This window comes from Pseudophryne corroboree, chromosome 3 (assembly GCF_028390025.1).
Source record: "Pseudophryne corroboree isolate aPseCor3 chromosome 3, aPseCor3.hap2, whole genome shotgun sequence".
Lineage (NCBI taxonomy): Eukaryota > Metazoa > Chordata > Amphibia > Anura > Myobatrachidae > Pseudophryne > Pseudophryne corroboree.
The window spans coordinates 714,598,098-714,624,004 of NC_086446.1; the positions used below are offsets into that span (position 1 = coordinate 714,598,098).

Here is a 25,907-nt window from a genome sequence, read left to right on the forward strand (position 1 = left end):
TCAAACAAATGATTGATGACCTAGGTAGGCTTGAGAAATGGTCAAGAACGTGGCAACTACAGTTTAATGCTAAAAAATGCAAAATCATGCACTTGGGTCTCAAAAACCCAAAGGCTAAGTATAGTATCAAGGGTACTATAATGGAAACTACTGAGGAGGAAAGAGATTTAGGAGTCACTATTTCAAGTGACTTGAAGGCAGGAAAGCAATGCAACAAAGCAATGAGAAAGGCAAGTCAGATGCTTGGTTGCATAGGGAGAGGAATCAGTAGCAGGAAAAAAGAAGTGATAATGCCACTGTATAGGTCATTGGTAAGGCCCCATCTGGAATACTGTGTCCAGTTCTGGAGACCCTATCTCCAGAAGGATATAAATACATTAGAGAGTGTACAAAGAAGGGCAACTAAAATGGTGCATGGCCTACATCACAAAACTTACCCGGAAAGGCTAAAAGATCTTAACATGTATAGTTTGGAGGAGAGAAGGGAAAGGGGAGACATGATAGAAACTTTCAAATATATAAAGGGTCTTAACAAAGTTCAGGAGGGAAACATTCTTCAAAGGAAAAGAAGTATTAGATCTCGAGGGCATACATTGAGACTGGAGGGGGGGAGGTTCAGGGGAAATTTAAGGAAAAATTACTTCACAGAAAGGGTAGTGGATAAGTGGAATAGCCTCCCATCAGAGGTGGTAGAGGCTAAGACTGTAGGGCAATGTAAACATGCTTGGGACAGGCATATGAATATCCTTACAAAGAATCAAGATTAAAAAAGGGTTGAGATTGCCTAAAGGATAAAATAAAAAAGGGGCAGACTAGATGGGCCAAGTGGTTCTTATCTGCCGTCAAATTCTATGTATGTTTCTATGTATTAATTATTTGACTTCTGAAGGTAATTGGTTGTACCAGAACTTTTGAGGGGCTTCATAGCAAAGGGGGTGAATACATATGCACATGCCAATTTTAAAAATTTTATTTAAAAAAATTATTTTTTTATATACATTTTTCTCATTTCACTTAACCAACTTAGACTATTTTGTGCATATCCATCACATAAAATTCAGATTAAAAAAAATTTAAATTATAGGTTGTAATGTAACAAAATAGGTAAAAAGCCAAGGGGGAGTGAATACTTTAGCAAGGCACTGTAAGTTTCCTGGTGTTCTCCACTCAGGAATGGCACTGGTAAGTTGAACCATTCTGATTTTGTCCATTCCATTTTTTCAGCTAGATGTTCAGATGTCAGCAGTTAGATCTTGCTGTCATCAAGAGGTTGTCATCTGGTTAGCAAGTGGCATGAGTCAACTTGGATCATTTGTGTGCGCCATCTTGTTCCTTTGCAATTTTTTTTATAAGGCGGGTGTGGCCGGAGGGCCTAACGGCCACATGGTTAATGGCGGCCACGGCACGTAAGGGTTAAACCCTTAAGTGCCCAGCACCATTTTTAGGACAATAGGCACTCGGCGCCACTGTTAAATGTACTTACGGCGCCAAGCACAGACTGTTTAAAGATATGTTTAATGATGTGTTTTAACATGTCATATGTAGTGCTCTGTGCACATTTGCGGTATTGCTTGTTTAAATGTGGTCACATGTATTTTAAAGGGAAAAATGCACTTACTATATCTGACTGAATAAGGGTCCTCTATCTTCTGTGACTAGGATATGGGATGCTAATTGCCCTCTCCTAGCAGATAGGGTGGATGACAAAACCTTTTCGATGTTGGATAGTGCCCGGCAGGTAATGGCTGGGAGTGTGAGTTCCTTCGACAAAGGCGTTTATCATGGGGAATTTCCTTATACCATATGTAAAGTCAAGTGTCATATTGGGTTTGGAACCTGTATTTATTTATGCAGCTGGTTTGATTGATATTTGTTTGGAAAGTCAAATACAAACCGTATTTTGAAGCTATGTGATAAATGTATCATTTGAAGTGTAAACTACCAGGTGGTAAGGAACGGAGTTTAAATAACACCAAACTTTGTGTGTGACAGGAAGGAGGAAATTTCTTCATGCACTTAAATCCTTTTGAAATGTACTTTATTTATTTATATTTTGTAAGATATCCTGATTGGATGGAAAGAAGTCAGGGGGGAACTAGCCCCTGAGATACATTGTGGTTTTACTGTATAAAAAGAGGAGGCATGTGAGCTTCAGAGGTGTATTATACCAACTACTTTCTGCTGTAAACAGCTGCTGTATTGCTGAGTCTTTTTGAAGACTGTATTGGGCAAATAAAACATCTTCTGCTTCAAGACTACCGCTTCATCTTGTGACCCGCAGGGCAAGGCAAAACCTAGCTCCGTTTTACAGCTGTCCAGGGTACACCCAATGTCTCCAAGCTCCGCCTTCCGCCTGCTACCATGCTGTGCTTAGGCAAGCGACGAGTGGAGATTCGGTGACACAACACAGGGGTGGTAAGACAGCATTTCAACGCATACAGAACAGAACCGTGGTTCCAGATGCCACAGCATATAGGAGTCTGGTGGTGGCATCATTGTATCCACCCACTGCGCAGTGGGTGGAGTCAGTAACAAGCGGTTACTGATGGTAAGCGGGAATCCCCTATGTGGGCAGGTCCCATGTGACCTAAAACTCCATTCTGTGACTGGGGACGGGACGCGAAACGGTGAGGGCTATCGTGCGGGACCGTCCGGTCACAACGGGATCTCTGGGAAATGTTTTGTCTTCAGATATAAAAACAGGCATACTTACTGACTATAAGACGCTTTTGTGGTCAAAAGGGTAAAACAACAAAATATGCAGCGCAAAACAACACAAACATCATCTTACCTCAGTTACATCACTAACGCAGTGTAAACACATCTAACCAGGCAGCTACTCACCAGCATAAATATGTCAACCACATAGATTCTTTTATGTGGAACTTGTATCAGAGATCTTCCTGAGTATTCCACCCTGCTCACTTTCTCTAAGGAAGTGGAAGGCCCTGAATAAACCTGTCTCTTAGCTCTAAATACTGTAGGGGTTTATTTTTCTTTTGCGCAGATTAGCTAACTGAGAATCCCTGCAAATGAGGCTCCAACAAATCCTGATCTGCATCCTGACTTGTTTGCTACAGACTTAGGGGGTGATTCAGACCTGATCGCTGCTGTGTGTTTTCGAACAGCGGGCGATCAGGTACTAACTGCTCATGCGTATGCACCGCAATGCGCACGCGCATTGGACAGCAACAAAGGGCATCGCCGGTCGGCAATGGGATGGTGCGAAAAATCTGATCGCATGGGCATTCATAAGGTGATTGACATGAGGAAGCCATTTGTGGGTGGTAACTGACCGTTCATTGGGAGAGTCCTGGAAAAACGCAGGCATTCCCAAGCATTTTCAGGGAGGGTGTGTGATGTCAGCTCAGGCCCCGATCAGCTTGTTGTGATCGCACTATAGGAGTAAGTCCTGGGCTGCGCAGAGACTGCACAAAGTGGATTTTAGCAGCTCGGCGTACACAAGGGATCGAACACTTGCACAGCGAATTTATACTCCCCCTGGAGGCGGCAACTATCTGAATGCAGGACAGCAAAGTTAGCAGCCCAATGATCAGGTCTAAATCACCCCCTCAGTTGGAAGGAGTATCAGTCTAACATTCATTTTGGATACTCCACCCATGGTCCATAAGAGAACTATAGCACCGTGCATACCAGGAAACAGGCAACAACCTGATATTCTAGTTACAAAGGTAAAGGCTACACAATATACTAGTTTCAAAATAAACCTTCCACAACAGCACATCAATACTCCATCACAAGCTATAGCTGTATTATCCCTGCAAGCCTGTTACCAAACTTATTCATCTAATATAACATGGCACAATAGTCTAGCTCTTTAGTTCTCCGATATTAGGAAAAAGGAAAGTATTGCTGGCCATTACTGACGAGCAGAAGTTTTTTTTTTTATATTCTAGTGAACTCCACCTAAGACTATGGAGAAGATTTATCAAAGGTTTCAGAGAGATAAAGTGCCAACCAATCAGCTCCTGTCATTTTAAGGGCTGTGTTTGAAAATTGACAGAAGCTGATTGGCTGGTACTTTATTTATCTCCAAGCTTTAATAAATCTCCCCCTATATTATTTTTGGTGACATAGTTCTGAACTATGGACCTGAATCTCACACAGATCTGAATGCTGCTGCATCTAGGAAAGAGAACCATCTAGTGGGAGTGTTGTTGGCCTGTAGAGTTGCACAATTTTCTTAATAACGCATGCGTCTCTCACACCAACCATGCAGTAAGTGTAAGTGCTAATAATAATAATAATGATGATTCTTCACTTGTGGAAGGTGGGCTGGATGGTGGAGGGAGGGCTGGATGGAGGTGCATGTGCAGATATCTGTGCAACACATACTGAGGGCACATACTCGCATTAGAATCCCAATTGAAGACAACATACAGATATTTAGCAGAGTTGCATGTGACTCAGAGTCAAGCCCTGTATGAGTATTAATCCAAAAAATATAGCAAAAAAAATGAAACATTCGTACACATGAAACATTCATACATATAGCAAAAAGACATGAAACTTTCGTATACATGAAACATTCATACATATAGAAGACATGAAACGTTCGTATACATGAAACATTCATACATATAGAAGAAAGACATGAAACGTTCGTACACATGAAACATTCATAAACTTATTAGAACGATCAGAAATGTTCCTACACATGAAACATTCATATGCATAGCAGAAAGACATAGAATGTTCCTACACATGCAGCCAGACATGAGTCTTCACATAGACGCAGCAAAGTCAAGTGGCTACAACAGCACAAAGAAGGAAAAAGAAAATCACATAAATAACATGAAATCCCGGGGCAGGCTTGCAGCATCAGGTAAGCATGAGTAGATGGGCAATTGTTACAACTACATCCATTGTCTAAAATAACTGAATATTAATGGGAGAAATATGGAGTTGCTGTTAAAAAAAATATATAATTAGCTTTAACCATCTCTCATGACTGGCACATTAGTATTAGTCTTGTATGTGGAAAATGCAATTGTTGGCCAGCACACTTTATAAACACACACATATAAAATATAAACATTCCAAAACACTGCATCTTAAAAATAGTCAACTGCATATTTATATCTATGATTCTTTTATTTCCGTGGGAAAATCTGAGTGACTGCATGGACAATGAGATGAGAAAATGGGTCCTAGAACCTGATGGGTGTTTCATACCATGACAGCGACCTGCAGGAAGCTATTACAAAGCCATCCAAGCAGTAGCTTAGATCTGGCACTCCCCAACAAAAGTGTCCTCATGCCAAGCCTCCCCTTGTGAAATCAATACAGAAGACAAAGACAAACCAACAGGTAAGATGAAGAGGAGTTATAGAAGAGACAGGCGGGAAGTTGCAGGACATACATAGAGTGTGTTTATTCTCCTAACCAACTTCGTGCTCCCCGGGGTTATCAGACATCTCCATCGCATACATCTTCAGCCCCTCATGGCTGCGACCAATGTTATACACTCGAGTAATGTTAGGACACATTTCGTTCACCACCTTCATTAACTAAAACCAAAAAATCAAGAAGAATGTGATTAGAGGGAGTTTAACAGGATGAACATGATATTGCATTGGTAATTTATTTTGCATGGTGATGTCTATGATTACATAACATATCACATAATACCTTCATATATGTCTATCACAATTGTTCCAAAAAGCACCTTTACCTTGCGGACCAATTTTCATAAATTGATAGATTGTTGGCCAACACATTGGGAAGAGGAGTGCACACTACCCACCTCCCCCAACACACACACTCACACACACTCACTCACACACTCATTCAGAATGCACCAATTCTGTGCAAAGTCTTTCTAAAAAAGTTTCAGAAGTGGTCATGCCCCCATGTTTGCCCCCTCTAGCACCCAGGCCACAGCATTGTCTCTGCAGTCCTGATACAATTTATCATTAAAGTAGCCTAGGGTGATATACAGTATACAAAATTACAGTATCACTCTTTCCCTACCTGTCTCATTTCCTTGTAATTGTGATGTCGAAAGTCCAGGTTGTCTGAAGTTGTCATCTCGTTGCGTCTGTAATAATAATTATTGGGGTCTGGGTAAAGGAGATAATATAACACAATATTATTTATGAGATCCATGCTTGTTTTTTTCACACCCCTCTTTAAGCTTTCCTTTAGCCCCTTACCTATTGTGGCACTTTACAAGCTGGGTACATTCCAATAGCAATATCAGAAATGACATTTATGAATTACTGTACCCACAAAAAGTACACTTTATATTTTTACTTTTTTGCAGAAGTTTTTCATTTTCAGAAAGTTATATTAGTAGCCATATTACTCCTTACAAAGCAAGGACAATCTACCCAAAAATGGCAAAAAAGTGCTTTATATTGAATTTGCTAGAAAGAGAAACAAAAGCAAATTTGTATTGTTTATTATTATTATTAGTATTATTATTATTATTATTATTATTATTATTATTAGTATTATTATTTCTAGCTACCTGTAACACCAAGATATAATTTGTGGTAATTGATTCAATATTAAGCCACTTTTCTAAAACAGCATTCCTGGATTTCCTAATTATTTCTGAGGAGCAGATGTTACTCTCTGGTGATCACACTTGGTCACCAGGGAATAACTTCTCCTGTTCTCCTGAGAGTCTGTGGATGCCAGAATGGGGGATGTTGAGTACTACCCCAATCTCACATTTTGTTTGGTATTCAAGCCCCATTCCCTCCTGACTCCCAGCAACAGCAATCATTAGGGATAATGTTTGGATCTGTGCACCCCCTCCCCCCCCCCCCCCCCCCCCCCACCACCCCCCTCCCCTCTTCCATTTGAGCCCTATGCAGTGCTGAGGACAAATTCTACTGGGGGATAAAGATTTTGTTTATGTGTCATATTACACAAAGGGGAGGCTGTATCAAGCATTCTAAAGAGTGAAGAAGTGGACAGGTGGAGAAGATGTCCACAGTAACCAGTCAGATTCTAGCTAGCATTTGTCTTGTACATTCTATAAAATGATAGGAAGAAGATGATTGCTTTGTGCAACTTCTCCACCTTATCTCTCTCCAAGGCTTGATACTTCTGCCCCCAAGACTCAAATTACATTTAGTTTTATTGGTTACAACATATACAGATCTATATACTCAGTGGCTACTTTATTAGGTACACAGTTCTGGGTAGTAACCAGGGCTGGACTGGCCATCTGGCACATGCCAGATGGGCCAATGGGCAGGAGGGCCGATCCGGTCCCTCAGAGAGCCGGGAAGGCCGCGCGCAGCGCAGCCTCCTGCTCTCTGGTTCAGCCGCCCCCACTGGTCTCGATGGAAATGGGGGCGTGCCGCAAGTCCATGCCCCTGGACTCATGGTGCGCCCTCACCCCCAGCAAGTGTCGCCATGGTAATGGGGGTGTGCCACTAGTCCACGCCCCTATGACTCGTGGCACGCCCCCATACATCATGGCGGCGCACCGTGCGGGCTCACAAATGCCCGGGACGTTTTTGAGCCCCAGTCCGTCGCTGGTAGTAACCCCCATTTGACTAAATTCTTCATGTGATTAAGTCATCGAGGTGCTCTCATTAATGAGACATTTTTCCCCCACAGTACAGCCACTAAGTGGATGTTTATTGTTTTGTGCACCATTCGCAGTAAACAAAAGAGACTATAGTCCGTGAAAATCCCAGGAGGACAGCAGTTTCTGAGCTACTCAAAACACTCGCCCCCTGCCTCACAATGCTTGTAATCTCAGCTTTGTGTAGTGGGGGCAGGTCCACAATGACACGCTTTTGAGGACATGCCCGCCACTCCATCCCTACCCAGCATTACCCACCCTCCACCACTCCCACAGTATGCCCCCCCTACCGCCGCCAAGCTGAGCTGGCTGCCTCCTTCTGGATGGGACAGACAGAATATTGGCAAGTATGATCTATATGCTTATATGCCTTTAGGTGCTGCCACGTGATTAGGCTGATAGGACATTTGGAATATCGTGTAGTTGTACCTAATAAATACCCTTATTTATCAATGAGTGATAAATTTCACTGTAAGTGATAAATTGCACCAGCCAATCAGCTCCTAATTGCCATGTTACAGACTGTGTTTGAAAAATGACAGTTAAGAGTGGATTGGCTGGTGCAATTTATCACTCACGGTGAAATTTATCACTCATTGATAAATAAGGGCAAAAGTGTCCACTGAGTGTATTTACTACTATACTACTGTACATACATTTCTCAAATATATCATTTTATTTTAAGACCATGGGAAGCTGCATCAATAGTTATTTCTTGGTTTTTATTCTTAGCCAAATGAACAATAAGTTAATGTGTAAATTATTACTTTTTTGTTGCCATGGAGATGTTTTAACATATTTATTCTTCTGTGAGGCAACAGAGTTGGCCTGTATCAAGTGAGCCTGTCTCGTGCTTTTTATTCACCGTCTTGTCTTATTTATTAAAACTGGATGTTTATGAAATTTTTATAACAGAAAGATGTTTTCCCTAACATACAACTGAAGTAGAAAAATTACGAGGTGGCTGCTGTTCCTCTTTAAGGACTTTTATGCATGAGTATCTCTAAAGCCTCATAAACACTTTCTGATGCTGGGGGTCCAATAAGGTAATGTAAACAAATGGACCTGTACACACAGGCTTTCTGACAAGTGCTTACTTCATGATGAATCAATTTCAACAACTGCCTGCAGTATTCACAATTGCATTCTAACTACTGAACATGTACAGTTTTCAGGTAATAAGGGCCAAAAATATTTTCTAGAAACATCCAACTATATAAAAAAATATTAACAGATTTCTGGAAGGCACTATTTTATTTTATTTATACCTTTACCACAACTAGATAGATATCCAGCTTGAAACCAGCACACCAAAAATGCAGTTAAAAAGGACACTTTATTTTATATAAGACTACAAAGTTTTACTCATCTAAACCAGCCATAGTGGTATAATACCTGGTAGCTTCCGTTGTCAAGGGATCAGTGGTGAAACGTCTGTTGTCGGATTCTATGCCAGTATGACATGGGCTGGTTCAGATGAGTAATCCTTTATATTCTGTGATGTGCAATAGTTATATGAATTTTTCAAGAGGTTCTAGAACAGATGGATATACTTGGAAGGAAGATGACTGAGAGGCATACTTGCCAATATCATGGCTGCCCACTTTGGGAGGGGACAGCCATGTGGAGGTGCAAGGGGGCAGAGTGTAGCTAAGTGGGCAATGCAGGGGGCATGACGCTATGATCCTAACTATAAGAGCTATGATGACATGAATCACTGTAAATCACACCATCAAGCCACCCGGGACCACCCACTTCACTCTGGAGAGGGTGGCAGTGGCGGGTGGTCTCCAGGAAACTTGCTCACTTTTACAGGCATCTAGAAGAGCCACCAGAGATTTGTGAGACTCGCGGTCGGTCCGGGGGATTAAGCAAGTATATTGAAAGGTATCATATATCTTGTACATTGTTGAAAATGATAGCTAGAATCTGATTGGCTACTATGGGAAACACCTGAACGTGCCGTTTTTAGAAGCTATACTAAACTACCACAAAGTATGAACACCTCTGCATAGGGTTAATTAAGTAAGCTATTTGTAGCTGTCATTATTATCTACTAACCTGGTAAAGGACATCCGAGTATTTCAACCCTCATACATATGCTCCCCTCTTCATACCAAGACCGAGGATTGAGCCGAATATAGCGTCCCACCAGTGGCTCTAGAAATTCATTCAAGACTGGAATCTCCTTCTCACTATTTCCATAAAACATCTACACAAATGACACAAGTTCCAGTAAGATATAGCCTAAAATAGAAAAGCTACATTTGTGTGTCGAACATGTTTATAAATGATGTGCATAATCAGTGATCCATAGCAGATCAAGACAGTGTGCCTGATGGCTGCGTCTAAACCTGCATCTTTGGCCAGTTGTGGTTTGTGACTATGTGCTAATTCTGCTACAAAGTCCTTCCCCGGTGATCATCCATGTGTCTGAATGAGCAAGGACTGAGACACATATTGTCAAAATTCGTATACATTAAAATACTGATAAGACGCACCAACCAAACTTTCATTTGCCCAATGGCAGGTGCAGATTCTCTATCTGAATGTGGCCACCTACAGTATGTCAATGATTCTGCATCTCTGTATACAACAACCCTCCACGACACTGCTATAACACGGAACATCTCTGTGCGGTGGCAAAACCACCTCCCTGTCACTGGCCAAGAGTGCCCAGTACATTTTTATAACATTTTTAAGATTGTGAGCAGTGGTGGCTCCAGAGGTGGGGCTACAGCGAAAGTCCAGATTTCAAATAGGTGAGCCGCTCCAACTGCCAGTGAGTCAGTTTGGGATGACAGTTGGTGGCAGTCGGTGTAGCTCCTCTATTTGAAATTTGGACTGTGGTGCAGCCCCACCTCTGGAGCCGCCACTGATTGTGAGTCTCCTGTGCTCCTCAATCGCAACTCCAACTCTGGCCAATATTTACTAAAAATCCGAGTTTGTCCGATTTGTGTTTTTTTTTCTAAGTCCCAACACGGGAATTCACTAAGCACAAATCTCGGCAGTGTTTGGACTATTCGTAATGGTTTGAATGACAAAGGTCAGAAATACGAATGAATAGACCATCGGGCAAACGCGGCTGTTATTTCATACAATACGGGTATTCACTATTCATTCGTATTTGGGTGTTAGTCTCTGAGTGCTCAACTGCGAGTGTATTTTTTTGCGATTCGTTAAAAAAAGCAGCAAAAAAATAGACCTGCTTTTTCCAGGCGAGTTTGGATAATCATGCACGGATCAGTGAGATCTGTGCATGTTTATCTATGGGAAATGGTCTGTTTACTGTAAAAATGTGAAAAAAAAATTGCGTGGGGTCCCCCCTTCTAAGCCAAACTGTCTGAGTCAGAAGCAGAAGTGATGTCGGACACAGAGCGATTTTTCCCCCCCTCTGCGCATGCGTCTAAGATGGACTGTGCATGTGTACAGATAGCAAGCTCACAGAGGGGTTTATTTACTAATATTCATGTTTTTGCCGTTTTGAAGGGTGTTTGAACTCGAATGGTATCGGGTGCATTTTACTGCAACTTTTTGAATCCTGATACGATCATTCACTAAGCTGCCGAGTTTTGCACACTCGTTTTTCCCGATGTCGATGTGATTCGTAATGTCAGGCAGTGTTTTACGGGAGTGATGAGTAAAACACTGCCTGACAAAACACAAGGAATCCCGGCCGGATCTGTGAGATCCGTGCTGGGCTTCATTGTGTACCTTAAAAAGGTGTTTTAATTGTTTTTAATTCAGAAAAAAATTGCGTGGGGTCCCCCCTCCTGAGCATAACCAGCCTCGGGCTCTTTGAGCCGGTCCTGGTTGAAAAAATATGGGTACAAAATTGACAGGGGTTCCCCCATATTTGATCAACCAGCACCGGGCTCTGCGCCTGGTCCTGGTGCAAAAAATACGGGGGACAAAAAGCGTAGGGGTCCCCCGTATTTTTTGAACCAGCACCGGGCTGGTTCAGGGTACCTGAAAATAAAATTATACTCACCTAAATCCAGTGTGTCGTGTCCTTTTTTTAATAATCCACGTACTTGGCAAAAAAACAAACCGCATACCCGATCCACGCACTGAAAGGGGTCCCATGTTTACACATGGGACCCCTTTCCCCGTCTGCCGGGACCCCCCTTGACTCCTGTCAAAGAGGGTCCCTTCAGCCAATCAGGGAGTGCCACATCGTGGCACTCTCCTGATTGGCTGTGACCTCCTGTAGTGTCAGTGAGGATGTGCAGTGAAGATACAATGTAGCGCATAGGCGCACCATTGTATCTAATGATGGGAACTTTGCGGTCAGCAGTTGACCGCGAATAACCTCAACCGCTGACCGCAAAGTTCCTATCATTGGATACAATGGAGCGCCTATGCGCTACATTGTATCTTCACTGCACAGCCTCACTGACACTACAGGAGGTCACAGCCAATCAGGAGGGTGCCACGACGTGGCGCTCCCTGATTGGCTGAAGGGACCCTCTTTGACAGGAGTCAGGGGGGGTCCTGGCAGATGGGATCGGGTATGCGGTTTGTTTTTTTGCCAAGTACGTGGATTATTATAAAAGGACACGACACACTGGATTTAGGTGAGTATAATTTTATTTTCAGGTACCCTGGAATCGACGTCGAGACGTGGGCCGAGTCGGCATCTGAACATAGGTAAGTATGTGTGTGTCGGAATGTATGTAATAAAGTTGTACTTTCAAGGTGTGTGTGTCCTGTTTTTATTTGGGCATTTTTTTTGCAGAAGAACTATAGGTACCAGCAGGCCCGTTTAACCCCCACATGCTGGTACTTGTGGTTCTCCAAGTACCAGCTTGCGGGGGAGGCTTGCAGGGACTTGTAGTTCTTGTGCAAAAAACAATATTCTTTTATTTTACACATGGCTATCAGCCCCCCATCCACAGCCCATGGATGGGGGGGACAGCCTCGGGCTTCACCCCTAGCCCTTGGGTGGCTGGAGGGGGGTCCCCTTGATTTAAGGGGTCCCCACTCCTCCAGGGTACCCCGGCCAGGGGTGACTAGTTAGTGATTTAATGCCAGGGCCACAGGGACCTATATAAAAGTGTCCCCGGCTGTGGCATTATCTCTCTGACTAGTGGAGCCCGGTGCTGGTTCAAAAAATACGGGGGACCCCTACGCTTTTTGTCCCTTGTATTTTTTGCGGAAAATCTATGAATGTTACAAATATGCGCAAAAACAGAATTATGCAGCAGGAACATGTGAATAGAGCATTCATCCAATACTCAAGGAAACTGAATATTAAAAATATTTTACACGTGTTCAATCCTGCGCTACTCTGCTTTAACCATGTGCAAATAAATTACCAAAATGTGCCTATATACAAACAGAGAATAGTGCAATAAAAGTATATGCATGCAAAGCACCACATCCAAATTGAATATAACGTTACTGAGCTTTTATAATTGGGTGGATCTCGAGTTTCTGCAATACTGCTTCTTAAAACATATTGAAGACGATATAATCCAGAAGTTTCTGTAATCAGAATAAAAGTGCTTTCCTCTTGAGGGTATTACCCATTGCAGGGGAGGTTAGCACAAAAAATAAATCATAGTGCAGTACTTTGTATAAAATCAAGCGTGTTTTAATACAAATCGCACTTACAACATATAAGAATAAAAATCACATGTAAGGTCTCCTTTCACGGAAACAGCACTGGAACACAGTAGATATATCACCAAACTCCTGTTGATGTGCTCAGGATGGGGTTCAGCAACCACAGTTCCGGATTCTGCAGGAGCCTCTCCAAGGTGGTAATACCGCGTCCGTGGATGTCCGATCGAATCGGAGACTGCAATGCTGTTCCAGTGCTGTTTCCGTGAAAGGAGACCTTACATGTGATTTTTATTCTTATATGTTGTAAGTGCGATTTGTATTAAAACACGCTTGATTTTATACAAAGTACTGCACTATGATTTATTTTTTTGTGCTAACCTCCCCTGCAATGGGTAATACCCTCAAGAGGAAAGCACTTTTATTCTGATTACAGAAACTTCTGGATTATATCGTCTTCAATATGTTTTAAGAAGCAGTATTGCAGAAACTCGAGATCCACCCAATTATAAAAGCTCAGTAACGTTATATTCAATTTGGATGTGGTGCTTTGCATGCATATACTTTTATTGCACTATTCTCTGTTTGTATATAGGCACCTTGTATTTTTTGCACCAGGACCAGGCGCAGAGCCCGGTGCTGGTTGATCAAATATGGGGGAACCCCTGTCAATTTTTTCCCCATATTTTTTCAACCAGGACCGGCTCAAAGAGCCCGAGGCTGGTTATGCTCAGGAGGGGGGACCCCACGCAATTTTTTTCTGAATTAAAAACAATTAAAACACCTTTTTAAGGTACACAATGAAGCCCAGCACGGATCTCACAGATCCGGCCGGGATTCCTTGTGTTTTGTCAGGCAGTGTTTTACTCATCACTCCCGTAAAACACTGCCTGACATTACGAATCACATCGACATCAGGAAAAACGAGTGTGCAAAACTCGGCAGCTTAGTGAATGATCGTATCAGGATTCAAAAAGTTGCAGTAAAATGCACCCGATACCATTCGAGTTCAAACACCCTTCAAAACGGCAAAAACATGAATATTAGTAAATAAACCCCTCTGTGAGCTTGCTATCTGTACACATGCACAGTCCATCTTAGACGCATGCGCAGAGGGGGGAAAAAAATCGCTCTGTGTCCGACATCACTTCTGCTTCTGACTCAGACTGAGGCCCAGTGTGTGTTCTTCTTGTCCATTCATGCACTCTCACCACTTTAATCCGTTACTGTCTTCAAATCCAATAGGATGCTACAGATAGTTGCTCCACTGACTATCAAGGCGACAAGACAGCAAGTGTCTCTAGTACTATCCATTTCTATTGTATATTATAAGTAACGTGTAGGAATATGAAACCAAATGTCTCAATTATTTCAGAGCCCTGTGAATCTGCGATACCCCGTGACTGTGCTCACACACACGATCCTCATTTATCTGTAGATTTCTCAGGGAAGGCGTGTAAAATACAACACATGAACTATTCATGCTTCATGGCAATTAGTTGCCTAAAGCATTCAACCGAGCTCGGATCGTTCATCTGAGACAGTTGCGAGGCGCAGCATATGTATATTATATGTGCCTCATTTGCAATGGCTGACCTGACAAACCTATAAATCTTAGAAGGATAAAGGATTTTCCGCGCTGAACCTTTGCTAGTAAAACTCAAGTTTTCATAAAATGACGATTTGTGAAATAGTCTTTCTTCCAGATGACGCTTGGCAGCGCTGAGACCATTCTGAGGTCTTATTCAAAATTCCATGGAGCACTTATGATTAAATAACAGTAACTTCTTCCAAAAGGGCTCTTTGTTGTAGAAACGAAACACTGCATAATTGCAGAACAGAACAAACAGCAGCCATACATGTAGTAAATATACACAGTGGGGGGCAGTTATAAAACCTACTACAGAGAACAAGTGGAGGTGTCACCCAGAGCAACCAATCAGATTCTACTTATTTTATAGAATGTACTAGATAAATGATAGGTAGGATCTGACTGGTTGCTACGGACAACAGCTACACCAAATCTCCCCTTGTAAGTGGTAAAGTAGCAATGGCCAAAATTGTAGGGTCCAGGGCAGGTGTCTGCTGGGATGTAAAATAAAAATTGCTGGTACTGTACTTAGAATGGTGATGATAAGCAGTGTGTGCAGTGCACAAATGAAAGTGCGTGGTATATCGACATGAGTTTTTTATGGTTTTTTTATGACGTTTTATTCATAAAGTGATGGGGAACCCCAGTTAGTGCACCGTGTCCCCTCGCATGGCTCGCTTCGCTTGCCATGCGTCGGGAAAGGTGCCTCGCTGCACTCAGCACAGGTAACCGTTCCCAATTGTAGTCCACATGGATCGTAAAGTATGAAAAAGTTAAAAAAAAATTTATTTTTTTTAAAAACTCACGCTGATCCTTTTTCATGTCGACCTTGTTCAGGTTGACCTAATGGTCGCGTCGACCTATTTCCTGTGTCGACCAATTCAATGTCAACCAATAGGTGTCGACCTAATGTGTGTCGACCCAGACAGTGGCGACCTAGAGTCCGGATACCCACTGCAACATGGTTTGTCCAGGTGCAAAATAACTTGCCTGTTTTTGCTTTGCTCCAAACTCAGAAATGACCAAAGAGCACCCTCTATTGAGTAAATAAATATGATGGCAGTTCTTACCAAATCTCCAGTCTCATTCCTTGCAGAGACCCAGCTGTGGCTGTCATTACTAACCATCACCCGGTAGGAGGTCACCCAGTCACTCCTAAGAGGAGAAAATCTTTCATCAGAGAACAGATAAAACAGTTGCTATGGCAATATGGCTATAAACCCATTAGTGCATTTTATATATATATATATATATATATATATATATATATAATTACATAATGAGATTTCAAAGCATGATACTGGAACAATAAACTCTATGATAAATAATATTGTGAGATGTATTATAAAAACTTATAGTAAGGTGAGATGTATCAAAGTTTGGAGAGGGATAAAAGACTAACCATTTAGCTTCTGTCAGGTTGTGCACAGGTTGTGCTTGAAAAATGACGGTTAGAAGCTGATTGGTTGGTACTTTATCTCTCTTCAAGTTTTGATACATCGCCTCCATAGTGTAGATTTTATCAAAACATATATCAATGTAGCCTGCAGTTGGCACTTTTGAAATGAATACGTATGAAAACATTACAAGAAAAAGATACAGTACATTTTTCAACGCAGATTCTTTAAAACAAACAAAGAATGTGTCAGTACAGAAAAATATGGGGTCTGGGAATCTGAAAATTGGCCACTGATAACATATTTGCTCCGATATCACTGATGTGAACATATTTCCGTACGTTTATTATTTTCTTCAATGGATTCCACATTGATGTCTGCTTTTCCAAAAACAACGCGCCTCACTTTATCAAACAATTGACAACCAGGCTTCTAGTACAGCACAGCTGCTATTACAGCTTGGATGGCATCGCTTAGTCGCTGGACCTGCTGGGAGTTGTAGTCTAGCTCTGTGATTTGCATTCTGTAAATAGCCTGAAACGTGTATCCGTCTTAAACTACAGTACAATTCCCGACAGACTGCAGGAATGGCAGAACCTGAGAGGACCTGTTCTAGGAAGGAGGCTGGGAGCAATGAAAGGTGAAAAGGAGCCCGGGACAAAGAGGTGTCTACTAAGGTAATTCTGCTGGCGCTGAGCGGTGTGTACTGTCCATGCAAGGGTAGAAACTAAGGCCCTTTGGACCTTGTTGGATGTTGTCCTATTGTTGCTGGTTGCAAAGGGGCCCCCATAACAGTTCACAAAGGGGTCCCCATAACAGTTCAAGCTTCAGGGTCCAAATAATTTAGGTCTGCCACTGGGCTCAAATTAGAGGCAGATTTAATAAGGGAGAGCATTTTGAGATCAGTTTTGAGATTCATAAAGGGGGATGGGCATTGTTAAGGAATTTATAGATGAGAGTAGGGAGGTCAATCCTGAGATCGGCATCGGCGGGTTCCCATGATTTTGGAACAAAAATGGGATTTGAAACCCGGTATTGGTGCCTCCAACCTAAGGATTTCCAGGATTACGGCGTCCATGCACTGTTTCGTTTTCAGCAGGGCAGTGTAGAGCACTCGGATCAGTTGCTGCCCTATCCCGTACCAGCTGTGCGTAACATCACGTTATGTAGTCCAGTGCCTTCCCTTCAAGAGCCGCGCCAGCCTGCTTAAGCAGAGGTCTGCCCGCAGAGTAGGAGCAGCGGCTGCCTGGTGACAGTGAGTGACACTGTCACTGTGTCACAGTCTGAGCGGCGCCGGAGTGGGACTGTCACTGTTCTCAGTGCTCTGCTGTCAGTGTTTTGGAGGAATGAGAGTCACTATTTGCCGCCGGTGCAGGGTACCTGTGCTGCTGCCTGCCAGTGAGCGCCTAGGCTGACCCTGCCTGCACTTTGCTCTGCCAAACTATGCTGTGCTGTAGAGTGGACTGTCCAGTGATTGCGGAAGCTGAGGCTGGGTGTGGTGCCCCAGTCTACTGCTCTTCTGAGTACAATGAATGTGACACACACACACTCCTGTATTTTCATTGATCGACTCAATCTTGGGTATTCTGAGAATTTTTTCCCAGGATTGAAAAAATTACGCAGAATTGGCATCCTTAAAAGAGAGTGATTTCACTTGGATTCTGGAGGGTATGAGGCGCCAGTGTAGGGATCTGCAGAGTGGTGCGACGTATGTGGTGCTGTGAGAGACGAAGATCAGTTCTGTTGCGGAATTGCTGGCACATGTAGGAGAAGGTTGCAGGTAGAGATGCGCGAGTTTGGATTTACTCGGTTCTCACCAAGTTCGGATCTGAAAACAAGGCAAACTTCCATCTCACTGAGTAAATCCGACCGCACACCTCTAGTTACAGCAGAAGGGTTATATTTTTTCACGTTAAATGAGCGTCCCGATTTTTTATTTCAACATTACAGAAGCTGTGCCCATAATTTCTTAGAATAATCTGATACAAGATAAGCCTTTGTAATAAGATGCATTAGCGGTCCATAAAACTCCTAAAGGAATCACCAGCAATTGCATATGGAATATCACTCTGCAAGTTACTGCAGAAGGTCCCTGTTACTGATAGATGAGCAGGAAGCTACTTCATCCTTGCAGATAGTTACAGTGACTGTGAATTTAGCCTTATTACAAGAACAGAACCAGCGTCTGCTGTGTGTTTTCTCATTTATATGTCACATATCCATTCTGTTGTACAGAAACAGCCAGTGCCTTGTAAATAGAACAAGTGAGAGAGACGGAACCTCCCCCGCGACACCTGCTCTCAAACATGCACCGTTCTCATTATACAGAAAATGGGAACATTATTAGCCACCGGGATAGTCACAGCAGGAGTTAATGCTGAGACACTAATCATCCTTTCCGTTGACTGATAGGATTTGCTTAATTACCAAGTAAATGAGTAGACTGAGCAAGCCATCTTGTAACAATTTATTAGTTCATTGCAAGCCGTGCGATAGATCACTATTAAATATTCAGCAACTTATTACAAATAATGTATGTAGTGTTTCCCACAGTAGCTGGATAGTTTTATTTGTGTTATACAGTGGTGCTTGAAAGTTGGTGAACCCTTCAGAATTTTCTATATTTCTGCGGAAACTGCCCTAAAACTACCTCAGATTTTTTTTTACAAGTCCTAAAAGTAGATAAAGAGAAGCAAATCAAACAAATGAGACAAAAAAAAAAAAAAGAAGACGTACATTTCTTGAATGAGGAAAATGATCCAATACACAAATCTGTGAGTGACAAGTTCATTCACAAGCTGGCCTCCTGTTAAGGTGCATACACACTGGGCATTAGCGTGTATGCACAGCGATGATGGCTGACATCGCTGGGATGAAAATCGTTCAGTGCATACACACTGAGCGCTTTTCCCCCCTGCCCAGCGATGTCAGCGGGGTGAACGGCTTTCCATAGCAGGACATTATGGAAAGCCAATCACCCTGCGCTCATCGCTGGGGCATACACACTGAGCGCTTTTCCCCCCTGCCCAGCGATGTCAGCGGGGTGAACGGCTTTCCATAGCAGGACGCTATGGAAAACCGTTCACCCCGCCATTCATCTACTGGCAATACCAGCAGAAGAATGGCTGCCGCTGGCGATGAAGTGGGAGCGCGCATCAGCGCTCATCGCCAGGGCATACACACTGGGCGGTTTTCAGCTGAAAGCAGCTCAAATTACCAAGAGTGACCTGCTTTCAGCTCAAAATCACCCAGTGTGTATGGGCCTTAAAAGTATGTGACTATACATTTCTACACATATAAACACCGGATGCAATAATATAATGGACAGGTAGACCTGCAATAGATAGGATAATTAAAACACATTCGGGTTCAGTAAAAAGACAGTATGTTGGATATTATAACAATGACATACTGTACAATGGGGGTAATTCAGAGTTGATCGCAGTAGCAAAATTATTAGCAGTTGGACAAAACCATGGGGGTCATTCCAAGTTGATCGTAGCTGTGCTAAATTTAGCACAGCTACGATCATCTTTCCCGACATGCGGGGGGACGCCCAGCACAGGGCTAGTCCGCCCCACATGTCAGTCTGCCCCCCCGCAGAAGTGCAAAAGCATCGCACAGCGGCGATGCCATTGCACTTCAGGAGTAACTCCCGGCCAGCGCAGCTTTAGCGTGCTGGCCGGGAGCTACTCCTCGCTCCCTGGCCCGCAGCGGCCCCCGTTCGGTCCGACCACGCCTGCGTTGGCTGGACCGCGCCTACGAAACGGCGGCCGAACGCCGCTGTTTCTCCCCCTCCCGCCCATCGATCACCTCTGCCTGTCAATCAGGCAGAGGTGATCGCTGTCCTGCTACGGCCTTCGGCCATCCCGCATGCGCTGGCGCACTACGGCGCTGGTGCATGCCAGCAGGGGTCCGTTCGGTCTGCTGCATTAAAACGCAGCGAGCGAACGGGTCGGAATGACCCCCCATGTGCACTGAGGTGTGGCAGATATAACATGTGCAGAGAGAGTTAGATTTGGGTGGGTTATTTTGTTTCTGTGCAGGGTAAATACTGGCTGCTTTATTTTTACACTGCAATTTAGATTTCAGTTTAAACACACCCCACCCAAATCTAACTCTCTCTGCACATGTTATATCTGCCCCCCCCCCTGCAGTGCACATGGTTTTGCCCAACTGCTAAAAAATTTGTTGCTGCGATCAACTCTGAATTAGGCCCAATGGGGGTCATTCCAAGTTGATCGCTCGTTGACGATTTTCGCAACGGAGCGATTAAGGCTAAAATGCGCATGCGCATGGTACGCAGTGCGCATGTGGTAAGTATTTTAACACAAAACTTAGTAGATTTACTCACGTCCGAACGAAGAATTTTCATCGATGAAGTGATCGGAGTGTGATTGACAGGAAGTGGGTGTTTCTGGGCGGAAACTGACCGTTTTCTGGGAGTGTGCGGAAAAACGCAGGCGTGCCAAGAAAAAACGCGGGAGTGTCTGGAGAAACGGGGTAGTAGCTGGCCGAACGCAGGGCGTGTTTGTGACGTCAAACCAGGAACGAAACGTCCTGAGCTGATGGCAATCTGTGAGTAGGTCTGGAGGTACTCAGAAACTGCTAAGAATTTTCTCTTCGCAATTCTGCTAATCTAAGATACACTCCCAGAGGGCCTAGCGTGTGCAATGCTGCTAAAATCTGCTAGCGAGCGATCTACTCAGAATGACTCCCAATGTCTTTACAAAACCCAACCCAATGTATTTATTTACTTATTAACAGTTTCTTATATAGCGCAGCAAATTACGTTGTGCTTTGCAACTGGACACAATGATCAGACAAAACTGGGTAATAACAAACAGTCATAGAGGAAGGAGGGCCCTGCTCACAAGATTACAATCTGTGTAACATAGGGTTTAATATAGCATCCCGGTGGTCGGGATGCCGGCAGTCACTTTATCGACACCGGCATCCTGACAATGGCCCTCATTCCGAGTTGTTCGCTCGGTAAAAATCTTCGCATCGCAGCGATTTTCCGCTTAATGCGCATGCGCAATGTCCGCACTGCGACTGCGCCAAGTAAATTTGCTATGCAGTTAGGATTTTTACTCACGGCTTTTTTATCGTTCTGGCGATCGTAATGTGATTGACAGGAAATGGGTGTTACTGGGCGGAAACAGGCCGTTTTATGGGCGTGTGGGAAAAAACGCTACCGTTTCCGGAAAAAACGCAGGAGTGGCTGGAGAAACGGAGGAGTGTCTGGGCGAACGCTGGGTGTGTTTGTGACGTCAAACTAGGAACGACAAGCACTGAAATGATCGCAGATGCCGAGTAAGTCTGGAGCTACTCAGAAACTGCTACGAGGTGTGTAATCGCAATATTGCGAATACATCGTTCGCAATTTTAAGATGCTAAGATTCACTCCCAGTAGGCGGCGGCTTAGCATGAGCAAATCTGCTAAAATCCGCTTGCGAGCGAACAACTCGGAATGACCTCCAATAAGAATGCCGACAGGGGACGGGGTAATTATTTTACCCCTCCCCTGCCCCCTACCATAGCCCTAACCTGCCAGGGGTGGCGAATAGGGCTAAGATAGTGGTAGTGGCTCCTAAGGCTAAGACCCAGGAGGTTGCAGCTAGGGCTAAGACTGTGGGGGGTGGCGGCAATGCCTAACCCCAACCCTACCCCCTGGTGCCTAACCCCTCCAGGTTCTAACCCTAAGAGTGGCCTTGATACTAACCCTTGAGATGTCGGCATTTGGTGTTGGGGCTCCAGGATTCCAGGTGGTGTCGGGATTCCGCATCCCGCAACATACAATAGATGGCATTTCTGTAAAGTAAAAGCATTATCCTCCAACAAGGAGATGAGGTAAAGTGGGCGCTAGAAACAAAGTGACGTACATAGTTTATAGTCGTGTAAAAGACTTGGGTTTGCCCTGTGCCAGGAGACGTGGACAACAGTTGGGTCGAGGGGCCTGTAAATGGAATAATACTAGGGAGAGAGGAAATGAGATGCTCCAAGAACACAAGGAATAGGTTTACACAGTAGGGTGAGATTTAGGGCATTAGATAAACATGTGACGCAGAGACAAGTTATGCACTGAAGTGAGAAGGAATGGGGATGGGGGGAAACAAGTTGTAGAAGGGGAGTTGAATATGTTAAGATCATTGGAAGCAGTTGCAGTTTTCTGTAATGTATTACGTAAAATCTCTTAGACACAGCAGTACAGGAGTCCTCAGTTACAGTGATCACTAGAGCACAATCCAGAGTGACAGTAGGATGAATGACTGTAAGCTCTCACAAGCAGGGCCCTCCTCCCTTATCCTTAGCTCCAGTGCAACTCCCACTCAGTCAGCAACGCTAATCCTTTCTCTCTGCCCTTCCCAGGGCACTGGATCACTGAGTGCTACAGTTAATACCCGTCACTCTCTTTTTATGTCTTTCTACCTCACTTTGATTTTTTTCCTCCTTTGATTTTGTCCCGCCTGGTTATATTGGATAATAGTGATTGTATTTGTATTTGATTGTATGGCGCATCAAGTATCCATTGCGCTGTACAGGGATGTACAGCGCAATGGATACTTGATGCGCCATAGAATAATACTAATGGCAGGAGAGAGACCTGGCATTGTTTATATCACATGGGATCTGCAGATTTAAACAATGAGATGCCAGTGGGCAGCAACTGGCTTCAGGCTATGAGATCCACATTGTGCAATCTTTCTGCAAGAATGGGCATCTGCTTGCTTAAGACAGAGGAGAGCAATGCCAATGTAAACAGCTGCCATAAGCCTCTTTGGATCCTGGAGCGTTCCGTCTTCCACCTACAGTACCCCTTGCTGCACAAATGCCATATACACTGTATAATAAAATGTCATTTTGGAAACAAATAAAAAAAGAATTGCTTCTTTATAAAACTATATAATAATCTTCTTCTTACAGTGAACTACAGTCTATTCCCAGCTATAACAGGCAATCTGCTCACTGAGAACTTAATCCAGAGACAAGTATAATGTGTTAGCTACCGCAAAAATACCTAGAGGTGTGAAGGGAATGACAAGGTGTGAAAGCCTGAGCTCAGGGAACAGATGCGATCTGTTTTTAATAACCAATGTATGCTAATCTATGCCCGTTTGTTTCCTTTATCCGCGTATGTGACGAGAAACACTGTGAAACATAATGTTGGATAAATAATACATAATAGTCATAAAAAAACACACAAATATTTTTTCTTATAACTGACCCTCCAATACGATCTACGGCATCTAGAACAACATGTTGCTTCTGAACTGCCAATTAATTTTCCAATTACAGTGACCTGAGCTTAATTAACTTGTGAGAGAGTTGCTTTTTATTAAAAGATCAGTTAGATAAATGTCTCAAATGAAATGCCCTTCAACAGTCATAATTTTTGCAAAACAATCCCTCGGGTGTAGAGCATGACCAACATATACTATACTTGCTGGCTTTATGGAGGGGGCTGCCAGGTCAGCAATGCAGGGGGCATGGGTTCATCCGGGGGTGATAGGAAGCAGTCCTTATGGTCCTGCAATCCACCCTGGACACTCTCATCAGCTGGACCTTGGTTCCCTAGCCGTGAGTATATGTCCACATACGCTTTCACCCTAATACCCTACCCTTACCCTTAATACTAACACTAATACCCTAACTCTCACCCTTAATCCTATTTCTCTAATACTTAAACCCTAACCCTCACCCTTACTAAACCGTAACACTAATACCAGAACCCCCATAATTAATTCTACTAAACTAACACCCCAACCCTTACCTAAAATATGAACCTGACCATGACCCTAACACCCTAACACCAATACCCTTCCCAAATCCCTAATCAAACTCTAACTACTAACCCTAATAACCACTCCCCTAAAATGACAGACTAGATGGGCAAAATGGTTCTTAACCTTTCTAGGATGTTCGGGTCTTTTTTGACCCATAACAAATGCACCTTAGGTGTATGCTCCATTGCAACACCCTAGGAAGGTAAACTGCCATCAAATTCTGTGGGGTAAATTTACTAAGCTGGGAGTTTTAGTTAAGAAGGGATGTTGCCCAAAGCATCCAATCATATTCCAGGTATTATCTTCTAGAACAGTGATGGGGAACCTTTGGCACTCCTGCTGTTGTTGAACCACACATCCCAGCACGCCCTGCTATAGTTTTGCTATTTGGCCATGCTAAAAATGTAGCAGGGCATGCTGGGATGTGTAGTTCAACAGCTGGAGTGACAAAGGTTCCCCTTCACTGTTCTAGAAGGTGCTAGATAAAAGAGAAGTAGAATCTGATTAGTTGGTTGTTTTGGGCAACATGACATCTTAAATAGAACTCCCATCTTAGTAAATTTACGCCTATGTTTCTATGTGCGGGGCATATGATGGCATGATTGGGTCATCGTAGCCCCACCCCTGCTATACATTGCCACCATTAGGGACATTGTAAAGCAGGGGGAGGGGCCATGATGCGCAATTCAGCGCAGATTCCGCCATCCCGCAAGCAGTCACCCGGGAGACTTGACTACTCTTATGAGCATCTGGGAGAGTAACCCAAGATTCAGCAGCCTACCAGATGTGCTGGAAGAGAAAGCAAGTAGGTTTATGGGGTAACCCCAACTGATTACACTTTGCAGAGGGTTATGATTACATGCAAACATGTTCACATAAGAAATGCACATGGTGTATGACTGCAATGCATTTAATCCACATGAATGTTGCATAGCTGCAGCCTTTATTGTGAACTGCTTCCAGTTCAGCCATGCAACATTTGAGTCTTAGGCATACTTGCCTGTTTTTTCATCCTTGTGGCAATGTGCAGTGGGGGTAAGCCATGATGATGCAATTCACTAAAAACCAAGTCATGAGCAGGAGGATGTCCTGTTACTACAAAGGTTCAGGAGGACTTCCTGAAACATGTGAGTCTTCAGGACAATTTGGGAGAGTAGGTATGATCTCATTGACCCTACTCCATAGTATGTCAGCTGGTTATTGTTAATCATATGTACCAATAGTCCATATTTTGGTGGACTTGCCCCATCTGGGTATCCTAAAAGTGGAGGGGCTTCAACAAAAAGTGGGTGTGATAGTTCCAATTGAGGCTAACTTGGAGCCAATTGGGTTCGTAGATTGCACACATCAGGGTCTGGGCTTATATTATGCCGATTACTTCCAGATATATGTTTGGGAAGCAAGAAACTAAGAACAGATACAACCAAAACTTTTGAGCTCCTTCTAAATGTACTTTGTGTATTGATACCAACAGCAAATGAAAAAATAAGCTTGATATATTGCCCAATCGCATGCATTTGTACACAAGTCGTTCACCACCGCTGTAGCCACCAGCTTTTGTGTCATAGCGATAACTTGGCCTAGAGGAATTAGTGGTATATACAGTGAGCGAAGCTACACAAGATTAATATACTGTGATTCCATAGAATGGTCACAATATGTCATACTTGCCTACCTGACCCTCTCCATGAGGGAGAAAATGCTCTGTTCCTGGACTTTCCTGGTAATGTATGATTGCCATCACCTGTGGTGAGCTAGTTAGTTGATAAGAAAGGTGTTTCACCACAGATGATGGCAATCATACATTACCAGGAAAGTCCAGGAACAGAGCATTTTCTCCCTCATGGAGAGGGTCAGGTAGGCAAGTATGCAATATGTGTTTCCTATTATCCACTTTCTTCAATGGCATTTACTACTCATAGCCGAAGTTAAATAAACCTTGAAAAAAGGAGACTTTTATTGTACCCAAAACGGTGGCTGTGGAGTCTGGTTGTAAATCA

The 25,907-nt window shown here is 43.4% G+C and overlaps 1 protein-coding gene across 1 annotated transcript in view; it reads right to left on the reverse strand.

Annotated features, from left to right (window-relative positions):
• The window catches only part of CPXM2 (carboxypeptidase X, M14 family member 2), a 224,261-nt gene that overhangs the window by 56,761 nt on the left and 141,593 nt on the right, over positions 1–25,907 (reverse strand). Inside the window, exons 6-9 of the mRNA XM_063962140.1 lie at positions 15,794–15,878; positions 9,629–9,779; positions 5,995–6,083; positions 5,408–5,531 (exon numbers count right to left, since the gene is read on the reverse strand). Coding sequence (XP_063818210.1) covers positions 5,408–5,531; positions 5,995–6,083; positions 9,629–9,779; positions 15,794–15,878 — 449 coding nt within the window. The remainder of the gene's footprint in view (positions 1–5,407; positions 5,532–5,994; positions 6,084–9,628; positions 9,780–15,793; positions 15,879–25,907) is intronic.